Source organism: Eulemur rufifrons, chromosome 29 (assembly GCF_041146395.1).
Source record: "Eulemur rufifrons isolate Redbay chromosome 29, OSU_ERuf_1, whole genome shotgun sequence".
Classification (NCBI taxonomy): Eukaryota; Metazoa; Chordata; class Mammalia; order Primates; family Lemuridae; genus Eulemur; species Eulemur rufifrons.
Window position 1 is genome coordinate 94,870,105 of NC_091011.1, and position 12,779 is coordinate 94,882,883.

The window sequence follows — 12,779 nt, forward strand, 5'->3', positions numbered from 1 at the left end:
TTCAAGTAACCCTGATGCCCAGGCAAGTGCAGACGGCCCTGAGCTGGCCCAACTCAGTCCTTGCACAGGTGAGAGAGCTGCGGCCCATGGGTGTTACACAGGTCACACGAACACGGCAGAGCCAGAAGCAGAGCCCGGAGTTCCTGACTTCTGGGCCCTGCTTTCTTTACCATTCCACGATGGCTCCACTGCTGTGTTTTATACATTCAGCCTTTCAAGAGGTGTTTGCTACCAGGACAGAGGGAAGAGCAGGCTAGGGTAAGAAGGAAGAAGGGAGGAGAAAAGAACTGGCTGATTTTGAGCTGGGAGGATGGGGAGGAGCCCAGGAATTGAAGCTGCAGTGAGCTGTGATCCTGCCACTTGCACTCCAGCCTGGGTGACAGAGTGAGACCGACTCTTTAAAAAAAATAAAAAAAATAAAAAAAGCCCAAGGAAGAAAACAGGCTCCGAGGTCTCTTCCAGCCCTGATGGAAGAAACTATCCAGCTTTATTATGCTAGCTGCTTTCTACGTGCTTATTTCACTTAATCCTGCAGCAACCTTGTAAGAATTGCCCTGTGCATTTTATAGTTCAGCAGACTGCAGCTATTTACGCAAGGTGTCAGGGATCTAATCCCAAAGCCCCTGTGGATGTGCTGTAGATTGATGCCTGGGGTGGGGGCGGACCTTCCTAGGGGCCCGTGAGTGACAGCGCGGCAGCCTGTTCAGGAGATGCGCATGCGCGGATCGCCCCAGGCGAGCGCTTCGGCGTCGCGCGTCCTGTTGCGCATGCTCGGAGCCCACTGCCTGGCCCGGGATCAGCGCACCTGGTGTGGCTGCAGCTCGGCCCTGCATCTCACCCGGGCATCCCGCGCCCGGCCATGACAGCGCATTCCTTCGCCCTCCCGGTCATCATCTTCACCACGTTCTGGGGCCTCATCGGCATCGCCGGGCCCTGGTTCGTGCCGAAGGGACCCAACCGCGGGTAAGGAAAGTGCGCAGGCCCTGCCGACCCCTCCTCGGCCCCCTGGTCGGGCTCGCCCCTCCACCCAGGGGCGGCGGCTTCCTGCCCTGCAGCGAGCGCCCGCACTGGGGACGCCAGGCGCCTGGACGCCTGCTCCGGGGTCTCTGCACCTGGGCGGTGATTAGCCAGGGAACAGGCAGGAGGTTGGGGTGAAAGAGCAGATACAGAGCTGAAGGGTAAAGTGACATTGGAGATGGTTAAGTGTCACCCGTCCCACAGCCTTGGTAAAGGGCACGGATGGGCACTGATGCGGTCTCTCCACTCCTTGCTAGCCGCGTGACTGGAGCAAATGTCAACCTCAGTTTCTTCTTCTGTAGAATGGGGATGATGACGATCCTGCCTTAGAAGGCTGCTGTGAGGATTACCCAAAGTAGTGCATTTAAAACACTTACCAATGCATGGCACTTTGTATGTATTGGGTAATTTTAGCTGGTATTATTTTTGGAAGGTTCCCTAGCAAATGTCTGCATGTTCACCAGTTTCTGCTGCGTATTGTCTTTAGTTGTAAAGACTCTCTTCCCTTGACTACAAGTTCCTGGAGGTCGGAGATTGGCTTATTCTCCACGGTCTACCCAGTGCCCACCCAAGCTGCTTAGTGATGTTGAGAGAGGGATCAAGTGCTACTTTCTGCAGCACCAACTTGAAGTGCTTTAGACGAGAGGTCATAGACCCTGGTTTGGAGTAGGTTTGGCTTTGCCTGGAGGCTGCTTGGACGTATGGGTGTTGTGTTGTTCTTTAAAGATATGTAGGGCTAAGGATCTCACAGCCTCACTTTGTAAACCATGTTAGTGTCTCACCTCTCCTGCAAATCTTGGTGAGTTCTTTCTTCAGTCTAACTGAAATCTCTCCTGCTGCATTTTAAGCTTCTGTCTCCAGTCTTCTTTGAGTGGACACAAAGTAGCTAGTCCCTTCTCTCTTTATAACAACTTGCTCAGCCTGAGAAATGGCTTATGGTCTCCTTGCTTCTTGCCCTGTCTTCTGGTCTATTGTTTTCCTTCCCCTTGCCTGATGAAGTTTGAATTCCACAGACCACTCCCCGGTGGGTTGCCAAAAATGCAGCTCTGTGCAGTTTCCTTCCCCACCATGTCTGCATTAAGATGGAGAAATACTGGGTGATGGAGAAGGGAGATGAAGGGAAGAATTTGTAACATAACTTGGATGTGGTCAAGGTTGGCCTCTCCATAAGGTGACACTTTAAGTTTTTATTTTCCATACCCTAAGCAGACTTCAGCCTCCTGGGTCCAGGTGGCATCAGGAAGGCCAGTGGGAAAAGAGCTGACACCAGGAGCCCTTTCTCTGGCCCTGGCAAGGCCTCCTGATGGTGCTGGTTCCACCGGTCCTGACCTGTGTCCTCTTCTGTTGCAGAGTGATCATCACCATGCTGGTGGCCACCGCCGTCTGCTGTTACCTCTTGTAAGTACCACTCTCCCCAGCTCAAAATCAGCCAGTTCTTTTCTCCTCCCTTCTTCCTTCTTCCCCTAGCCTGCTCTTCCCTCTGTCCTGGTAGCAAACACCTCTTGAAAGGCTGAATGTATAAAACACAGCAGTGGAGCCATCGTGGAATGGTAAAGAAAGCAGGGCCCAGAAGTCAGGAACTCCGGGCTCTGCTTCTGGCTCTGCCGTGTTCATGTGCCCTGTGTAACACCCATGGGCCGCAGCTCTCTCACCTGTGCAGGGACTGAGTTGGGCCAGCTCAGGGCCGTCTGCACTTGCCTGGGCATCAGGGTTACTTGAAGAGGTTGTTCAAACTCAGCTTTTGGGCTGCACCCAACACCCACTGAATCACAACTCTGGAAGTCTGCACTTGGGAATTTGTGTTTTTAATGAGTGCCCCAGGTGACTGGAATACAGTCTTTCCCGCTAGGGGAGAACAGTAGTCTTCAAACTTGGGAAAGGTACCCAAGGGATATAGAAAAACATTCCAAGGGATTCAAGTACTTGGATAGTGTGAGGGAATCAATTTCCAGGTCCTCAGTGACCATATAGTCTCTTTCTAAAACTGCCATTCACAATAGCCATTCCCTTTTTACCAACCACCCCCCCCCCCAATCCATCCCAATCCTGCTGGGTTACAAGGCTCATGTTTAGATCATCTTGGCTGCCAACGAAGGGATACGTTCAAGTTCTAGTTTCGGGGCAGGCCTCTCTCATGGTTAATCAAGCCACATTAGTATGTTACTGAGTGTTCAGAATCCAGAACAATCAAAACAGGACAAGTAAAGTGATGAGATGCTGATTCTTTAAAAGGTAACAGATTCTGCTGGGTGCAGGGGCACATGCCTACAGTCCCAGCAATGTGGGAGGATCACTTGAGCCCCGGAGTTCAAATCTAGCCTGGGCAACATAGCTAGACACTGTCTCTTAAAAAAAAAAAGTAACAGATTCTTTTAAAGTTAACTGGAATATTTCCCAGGACTGCCACATTTTTCAAAATGTAAAGGTTGAAACTACCTTTTTTTCTTTTGAAATAGGGTCTCACTCTGTCATCCTAGCTAGACGGACTTGGCTACCTTACTTTTTTTTTTTTTTTTTTTGAGACAGGGTCTCACTCTGTCGCCCAGGCTGGAGTGCAGTGGTGTGATCATAGCTCACTGCAACCTCCAACTCCTGGGCTCAAGCAATCCTACTGCCTCAGCCTCCTGAGTAGCTGGGACTACAGGCATCTGCCACCACCCTGGCTAATTATTTTTTGTAGAGACAGGGGCCTCACTGTGGTGCCCAGGGTGGTCTTGAGCTCCTAGCCTCAAACAAAGTGCTGGGATTACAGGTGTGAGTCATCACACCCGGCCTACTTTATATAATATTTAATATTTCCTACTTCCTACTAACAAAAAATAAATCTTGTTAAAAATAATAATTAGGTGTTAACTTAAATACATGGGGACATGTGATTTTTCAGAATTCTCCCTGGACAGAACATCTCTAAGGCCTATTCTATTCTCTAAAGCTGTTTCTCAGTCCTTCAGGGCTTGACAGAATGTCCTCATCTGCCCCAGGTAGGGCCTCGGAAGGGCTTGGATCTGATGGCTCAGAGACCAGGACATAAAGGATGGGGGCTGGGAGGGTTGGGGGGGCGGGGCCTATACAAGATGTGGGATAATTACAAATACAGGATCAACACGTGGGAGACCGAAAACAGGCTGCAAATTCTATGCATACAGGTGGGAAGGTAGGGCCATTTGAAGCAAATGTGCCTAGAAATTATATTTACAAAACATGAACTCAGAGACAACGCTGATGTAAAGCAGGTAAGGATTCCTGACGGCTTCCCGGCATCAGGCCCCCAGCTGGCTGCTGTGGGGGAGGCAGAGGGGAAAGAGACGGATCCTCCCTGCAAAAACAGACAAAGCAGTGGTGTTCTGGTCACATGACGTGCCCCAAGTGAGGCACTTTTCAGTCTTTGGGGACCTACTCCTGTGCCAAATGAGGTTGGAAGGTTTGTCATGGATGACAGGGCCAGACAGCCACCCAGATGTCCAGTAGCTGATGCCAGGTACCAGTCAGGTCCCCAGGAAGCTGCTTGAAGGACAGGGGTGGGCAGGAGGCCCCCTGCTCCTCAGCTCTCCCAACCTGGGCTAATTCCTTCCCCCGGCTCCTAGAAGGAGGTGATTCTGATGTGCCTCCGTCAGGCCTGCCCTGTTCTGCCCCTGGAGCATGGTGACTAGGGAGCCTGGACTAGAGATGTCTAAAGGGACAGCTGGGAGCCACTCTTCTTCCCTAATCTCAGGATCCAGCCCCAACTCAGGGATCTTACAAATATTTTGAAAATCAGATCAAACCAGAACCAAAATCCGCGAGCGCCGGACTGAGCCCTCGTGCCTGCTGGAGTGTAGGTGGTTCCACGTGACCCTTCTTCACTCCCAGGAGCACAAACCCTGCCATCTGCTGGGTCGGTCACATCCACCTTGGGAGAGAAGAAAAGAGTGTGACCCAGGCCTCCCCCTGGGCCTGGGGCAGGGTCCCTTCTGTGCCCAGGCTCAGCCTTTCTTTGTGTCCCTGGCAGTTGGCTCATTGCCATCCTGGCTCAGCTGAACCCCCTGTTCGGGCCCCAGCTGAAGAATGAAACCATCTGGTACGTGCGCTTCCTGTGGGAATGACGCGCCGCGGCCTCTGGCCCCAGGTACTGGGAGGGCAGGGGGTGTGGTGCCTGGGCCCTGTGGGTGGGGAGGAAGGGAGAGGCAGGGCCATGGTTAGAGGTCTCATTTGGATTCAGGTGTGTGTTTATTTAGCAAAAATAAAAGCAGGGGTCTGAGCACTGACTCCCTTCCTGCCTGGCACTGTGCTGGTCACAGGGATGAGATGGGGACCACAGCCCCACCTCATCCTCGCGGTGCTTCCTCCCAAGGCACGTCTGGGCATGGCCTCTTGTGGGATTGCGAGGCCACAGAGGGGACGGCAGGTGACGCAGGATCTGTTCTGAGTGGACAGAGGGAGGTGAGGGTAAGCTGAGTGACCAGGGCAGGGGCAGGGACGAGGAGGCTGTCCGGGACAGGGTGGTGGGGACGGAGTCTCCACAGCAAGGCAGTAACCCTTTAATGTGATGTGCTTTTCAGGTGCCCCAGCTCTCTGGATGACCCTGGCCCGACTGTCCCTGATGGCCCCTCCATCCCACCCTCCCCCCACAGCTGTGTCCAGTCCTCCTCCCCCAGCTCCCTCCTGCTGGCACCCTGGACCCGCACTTCCAGGGGCTGCCTGCTCTACGGACCCCCTTCACCGCCAGTCCCGGCCCTCGGGAGAGCCCTGAGTGCAGAGTTGGGCCAGGGCGGGGGGTATCCGCGTACATCCCCACTGCTCTCTGGAGTTTTCCCTTCCTCCTAAGTAGATCCTGGCTGAGCAGCTGATGCAGGTGAGATCTTTCTGTTACAAATGGGGCAGAGGCCAGGACTCAGGCCAGCCCAAGGGAGGACACATGTCCTTGTAGAGAAGGGGCATCCAGCCCAGGGTGCTCGGGCCGGGCGGGGAGTTGGGTGCCCGGGCTACCAGCTCTGCCACCACCCTGCTGTGAGGAGGAGGAGGAGCTCTGTCCTGTCATGTCCAAGGCCTTTTCGAGCTCTGGCATGGAATGGAATTATTCTTTAATTTTCTGACATATCTAAATGTGAAATTTCTGAAAATATTGAAGTAAAAGAGAAACATTCACATTTGAAAAATCAGCATCATTATTTGCGTCAAGATTGAAAGCTCGATGTTTAGCATCCTTTGTAGTTATAAAGTCACTTAAATTGGCTTGCTGGGAAAGTTGTGTCTCAGAGTATTCTGTTCACCGTCCCTCCCTGCCCCAACCTGGGCCTCCCCCTGTAGGTAGTGCCCCCCGCTCCCAGCCTGAGCATCTGCACCCAGTGGCTGTCCGGGGAGGCCTGGGTTCTTCCTCGCTGGGCTGGGGTAGGGGCAGCTTTCGGTTTTGGAACCTGTCACAACGGCGTCTGAGTGCTAGAGCTGGGGTGGGGGAGGCGCCATGTGAATGGCACTGTGTGCTCAGGCCTCTGCCCCGAGTGCACCTGGCTCTGTGCCGGGGACGGTGGGGCACACAGGAGCACAGCCCGGCAAGGCTGGGCAGTGGGACAGACCCTCGGGAGCCGCCCGCCTTGCCCTCAGTCCTCGAGGAGAGAAAGCTCAGACATCAGACACTGGCCGAGCTCCCAGCATAGCCGGTCAGCGCTCACCCACCTTGTCTGGCCGCCAGCCGGTGGCCTGTCCTCACTGCCTCTAAGGGAAGAGAAGCCAGCCTCGCTTATTTGTTGACTGCTTATCTGGCCTGCATTCCCATTCAGTGGGCAGTGTTTGGGCACAGCAGTGGCATGTGACGTGTCCTGCCCAGATGTCTTGGTTCTGGGCCTGCTGCTCAGGGCTCAGGCTGGGCCTGATGACCCCCTTCACGCTTGCTTCCCCTCCCGACCTTGGGGCCTTCCCGTGGAATGAGCATGTCACGTGTGACTTGTTCTGAGCACCTGATTTGTGTCTAATAAATGACAGTGGTGGAGAGCGCACCGTATGGTGGCAAACCCTGGCCTCGCCGGTTTGCTTGCTGTCCCCGCCCAGACCTGATTCCCGCTTCTTCCTTGGGGGGATTTGGGGAGAAGGAAGGGTGCTGGCAGCTGCTGCTCTTGGAGCTGCAGTTCCGGGACACAGACACTGAGGACTGCATTTCCCTGAGACCTGGAGGAAGGTACAGGCCCTGCTGACTGCTCGGACTCAGCCCACCCGGGCCCGGCAGGGGAGGAGGAAGATGGAGGCCTGTTCAAGTGGCGCTTTGCCCACCTCTCATCTGGGCCCCACGGGGCCGCATGCCGGCTCCGGGGCTGTGCAGCAGAGCAGGGGCCGGCGTGTCTTCATCATCCAAGGGCCGGATCTGCCTGCTCAGCGTCCTGCGTGGGGTGGTGGGGAGTGGGCCGGGGGAACCCCAGGGGGAACCAGGCATCCCAACAGCAGCACTAGCTCTAGGAAAGAGCTGAAAGAGGTTCCCTGGGGGCAGGAGGGTGGGGTGGGATGGGAGATGCCCAGGGGCGAAACAGACCCCTGAGAGCCCAAATTGGTTGAAGAGCTTGGATCGATCCCTAGGGCAATAGGAGCCTCCAAAGGGTTTTAAAGGGAGGGTGTGACCTGAGCCGATTTGATTTCTAGAACTGTCTCTGCAGGCTGCACAAGGGACAGGAGACTGGGGGCAGGCTGTTGTTAGGGACCCAGGAGGAGGCGTGTTGCCTGGGGGAGAAGGGGGGAGCCTGGGCTGGAGCTGCAGGCCCGGACCAGCTCGGTGGCCAGGGCACAGCAGGAGCCTGGGGAGAGGCTGTGGCCAGCTGAGGTTTTCCTTTGTCCCTGCTCAGTTGGGCATGTCCTGGGCTTCCCTGTGGACATGTCCAGTGAGTGGTTAGATGGGTGGGTGCCCAAGTGGGAGCTACAGCATAAGATAACTGAGATATGAGGGGTGGGCTGCTGGGGGCGTTCAGAGTGAGTAAAGCCCAGAATAGGACCCTGAGGAGTCCCAGCGTTTATGGGGTGGACAGATGGAGTTGGGCCCATGGAAGCTGCGAGGAAGTGTCAGGAGGCAGGAGAACCAGGTGAGTATAAGTCCAGAGGAAGAGTGGTTCAAGGGGAGGGAATGGCCCAGGGTATCACAGACCCCCATTGCCCTCCACCCCCAAGAAGTCAAGGTCAGCTGGCAGCTTTGGTGACAGCTGGTGAAGTCGGACTGCAGTGGGCTAAGAGTGAAACAGTGACAGCAGGTGGGGTGGGAGAGGACCCCATGGCCCTCTGAAGCCAGACCTAGAGACAAGAAAGAGCTAAACAAGGAGGGACTGTCTGGGAGCATTCACCCAGGTCCCTGTGGGTCAGCCCTGGGCCTGGGGACCGTTCCTCCAGCTCCTGCCACTGTAATTCTGAAGCCAGGCCTAGCCTGCTGCATACCCGCCACTGGGGCCTCAGGTCTGGATGCCAAAGATCCCTGTTGGCCCATGGTTGGGGTCAGGGGTCAGGGGGTAGGGTGGGTGTATCACAAAGGGTTGCCTTCCCCACTTGGTCTCTGTTCTCTGGGTTCTTGGCCTCCACAATGTTGGATTGTTGGTGTCTTTAGACACTCTCCCGGATGTGTGTCTGTCACTGAGTTGCCACTGAGCCGCCGGGCAGCAGCCTCTGTCCTGGGAGGTGGAGTATGGGGGAGCTGCTTCCTGCTCTCTGGGCAGCCTCCGGACCGCACAGGGCTGGCGGCTCCCTCCCAAGCAGGTGCCTTTCCCGCCTTGCCCTTTCCTCCTGTGCAGTGTTCAGCCAAGAGTCCAGGTCACCCCACCCTTCGCAGGGGCTGGTCTCCCGCCCACCCGGTGAGGACTGTGTCCCTATCAGAGGCGGGAACCTGCAGGGTGAGCAGGATTTGTCAAAGGTAAACAAAGCTGGATAATAGTTAAAGCTGCGAAAACAGATTTTATTCAATAAGTAGTGAGAGTAGGGGGAAGAGCTGAATTCCACTCGGATGTGTTGGGAGGGGACTGGAGTCGGGGGTTGGGGAGGGGGAATCGGGGGCCCAGGTTGGGTCAGGGAAGTGAGGAATCGCAAGGGGCTGGTCAGTGTTGATGTGAGCAGGCCAGCTGTTCCGCTGGCTGGCGGGGATGGAACTTAAGGTTCTTCTCCCCGACAGACTAGGAGACAGAGACCTCATCCTTCTGATGATGATTTTCCAAAGGACTGGCCTTCGGGCTCTTGAGAAAAGCACTCCTGAGTTGTAGGAGAGACTTACATATGTATCTCAAAGGGACAAAGGGTCTAAAATTCTAAGACTTTTCTAGTAAATGCTCTAAGAAAGGGAGGGAGGTGGTCAGAGGCTTATTGTCAGGTGTTGGTGAAAACAGTAAATTTTTTTGACAGCCTTGAACTTTTTCAGACAGGAACTCGAAGGGGGGCCAGGTGGTCCCAGGGATGCGACCCTGGGCTGCCAGAAGACATGCTGGGGTTGGTCCAGTCTCTTGGTGCAGGGATTTGGACGTTGTAATATAGCGAGACTTCTTTTATAGTTCCCAGTTTCAAGCAAGACCCCCCTACCGCAATGTGGGAGGCACATCAGTAAGTGTCAGCCTCTGACACAGGGGCTCAGAGAACCTACACAAAGCATAAGATACCTACACAAAGCATAAGATACCTCCCAGTGCCTGGGAGCAGGGTACTCCCGAACCTTACCAAGTGGCAGAGTGGGAACGTGGCCTTGGAGACCACCCTGGGACAGAACGCAAAGCCCATTGAGAGAAGCAAAGGTAGCCAAGGAAGCTGCACACGGAGTGTGGCCAACAGAGGGCAGAGTCTGCATGCAGGATCGAAGCCTCCAGAGAGCCCAGGTCCGATTTAAGCAACACCAATGGGAATGTACAGTGCCAATGTTAGAGATAGTGGCCTTAGGGCGATAGCTTTGAGCAAGGAGGAGCGATAATTCTCCTGACAAAATCATTGCCTGGATGAAACGTCCTTCAAGGATATTTAATAGTGTCAATGGCTAACGTTTATTGAGCAGTTACTAGGTGCCAGGCACTGCTTGGGAAACCAAGTGACAAAGTGAAGGTAACCTGCCAACTTTGCACTACTCTGATCCCAGGCTTCCCAAACAATCTTCTATGACTTTTTCCTACCTCGATATCCCTGAGAGATCTGGCACATTCCAATCTATAACAGGGACTCCCGTCATCCCCGATTCTCAGTGGGCAGAGGCGAGAGGGAGGTGCTATTCCTGCTGGCCACAGGGCCACTTCTCCCTGCTGCAGCCCCCGAAGCATAGTCCTTGGTTAATTCTGGTTGCTTTGAACAGAAACAGGATCACTGATAATTCTGGAAATGTGAGGAGCCTAATAATCTCCGTACCTGAGGGCCTGAAGTGACCTGTTTATAAACCGTGGGGTTTCCGGGAATGAAACCAGCTGGCAGCCACCGCAGTTTTGCTTGATTTGTAACACCAGAAAAGTGAGGACAGATGACCAAAGTCCTGTGTGAATTCGGGCCACACTCTGGGCTTACCAAGGTAAAAGAATTTCTCACTGGGGAGATGTTGGTTAAAGGATACAAAATTTCAGTTAGATAAGAGGAACAAGTTCATCCATCTAGTATATAATAGGCGACTTAGTTAATGACAATGTGTAATGTATACTTGAAGTGAATGAGAGTACACTTTAAGTGTTCTCACCACAAAAAAGGAAGTGTGTCAGGTAATACGGATGTTAATGAGCTGGATTTAGCCATTCCACCATGTGTACATATTTCAAAACATCTCGTGTATACCATAAATACATACAATATTTATTTGTCAATTTAAAAAATAAATTAACTTTTAAAGAAAGAATCCCTCAAAACAAAACAACCCTTCGAATACTGGGACCAAAGCCAGGTCGTTACAACAGAGTCTCCCGAGTGGAGCCAGGTTGGACGTGGGGCGAGCTTTCCCTCGGGGCTCCGGCAGGCAGCCCGCGCAGGCCCGGAGGCCAGGGCTCTAGAATCACGCTGCAGACCCGGTCTGCAGAGCTGTTCCTCGGTGTGGGTGTGGAACAACCACCTGGAATGCTTGAACGTGCAGCTTCCAGGGCCCACACCACACCCTACTGGGTTAGGATCTCACAGATGGGACTCTAGACTTCACATCTGAAACCAGCTCCCAAGGGTTCTCGTGCTAACTGAGGCCCTCTAGGACAGGGTTTCCAGCCTTGGCACTGCTGACAGGGCGAGAGAAATCTCTGGTATTTTTGAGGTGGTGGGGGGTGGGGAGCGCACCGCCCCGTGCATTGTAGGGTGTTTAGCAGCAGTCCTGCCCTCTCCCCAGATGCTCGCAGAAGCCCTCTCTCTGCTCCTTGCTGGCCCAGCCATAAATATCTCCAGCCATTTTGAAATGTTCCTGGGGGCCCCCACCTTTGGGAACCGCTACTCTAGCGCCTCAGCCCCTCAGGGGATTTGCAAACAGTTGTCAGTGCAGAGCCCCTGCGAAAGGGGGCTGAGAGGCGCTGAGGGCTGGGGGTCCTGCGCGCCTGTGAGCCTTTCGTCTGTGTTCCCAGCAGGACCTGGAGCTTCTGACCCTGAGACGGCGCCCAGCAGGTTTCTGGGACTGTGGGATATCTGGGCGGTCAGCCAGTGGGCTGGTGTTCTCCAAAGGCCGGCACTGTCCCAAGCCCAGCAGAACCGGAGCTCACGCGGCTGGCATCTGCCTGAAGGGGGTGGTAGGTCTGGTTGGGATATTCTCAGAAACCCTCAGGACCCCACCTTGGCTCCCTGACTGCAGGATTAAGGGCCATTACGGCAGCCAGGTCTTCCTCCCTGCTGAAAGGTCAGCGTTCGTCCCCTGACAGAGGCCTGGGACATATGGGGCAGTGACTGTTCATCTTCTCATTCTTCTTCTCACACAGCAGGAGCCCTGGACTCTGAATTACTGCGGATTCTGCAGCCTCAGTTGGCTGTGATGCCTGCGGCAACGGCCTTGCCCCTGAGCCGCAGCAATCAATTCGGCAAAACATATTTCTCGCTTTTCCCCTCTACCCAGCCTCCCAGGAGCAGTTCACCTTCACTTGGCAGCTCAGCTCAACTTTGAGGTTGAGAGTGCAGAGTCTAGAACTGCATTGCCAGGGCTCAAATTCCAGCTCCACTGATCATTGGTGGAGTGAAAGTTACTTACTTAAAGTAAGACCACAGTGAGATACCACCCATTTTGGATGTTTAATGGCTAAAATGAAAGAGACTGATGATACAAAGAGTTGGCAAGGATTTGGAACAACTGGAAGATTGCTGGTAGGAATATAAAATGGCACAAACATTTTGGAAAATAGTTTAGAAGTTTCTTAAAAAGTTAAACATACCTTACTGTACAACCCAGCATGCCCACTTCTATCTTATTTATGTAAAATAAATGAAAACATACGAAAACACTTATATGTTCATAGCAGCTTTATTTATGATAGCCAAAAATTGGAAACAACCCAAATTATCAATAGGGTAAATGGGTAAATACATTGTGTTGTATTTATATAATGGACTTCTACTCAGCAATAAAAAAGAATGAGTTACTGATTCACATATCAACATGGATGAATCTCATAAACATTGTGCTAATCAAAAGAAATCAGACATACAAGAGTACATACTTGTCTTAGTCCATTTGGGCTGCTATAACAAAATACTATGGACTGGGTGGCTTATAAACAACAGAAATTTATTTCTCACAGTTCTGGAGGCTGGGAAGCCTGCTTGATCCTGGGCCCACAGTATTTTGGTATAGCAGCCCACATGGAGCAGCGGTTGGGAACAGGCTGCCTGCTGCTCACCTCCTG

At 53.4% G+C, this 12,779-nt stretch overlaps 1 protein-coding gene across 1 annotated transcript; it reads left to right on the forward strand.

The window, feature by feature from the left end:
* The first annotated feature begins 796 nt into the window (after positions 1–796).
* Positions 797–6,215, forward strand: ATP6V0E2 (ATPase H+ transporting V0 subunit e2). The gene is made up of 4 exons (XM_069462096.1): positions 797–963; positions 2,368–2,415; positions 5,006–5,122; positions 5,556–6,215. Exons 1-3 carry the CDS (start codon positions 860–862, stop codon positions 5,097–5,099), a joined length of 246 nt encoding a protein of 81 aa, XP_069318197.1. The 5' UTR covers positions 797–859; the 3' UTR covers positions 5,100–5,122; positions 5,556–6,215.
* Positions 6,216–12,779: the final 6,564 nt, after the last annotated feature.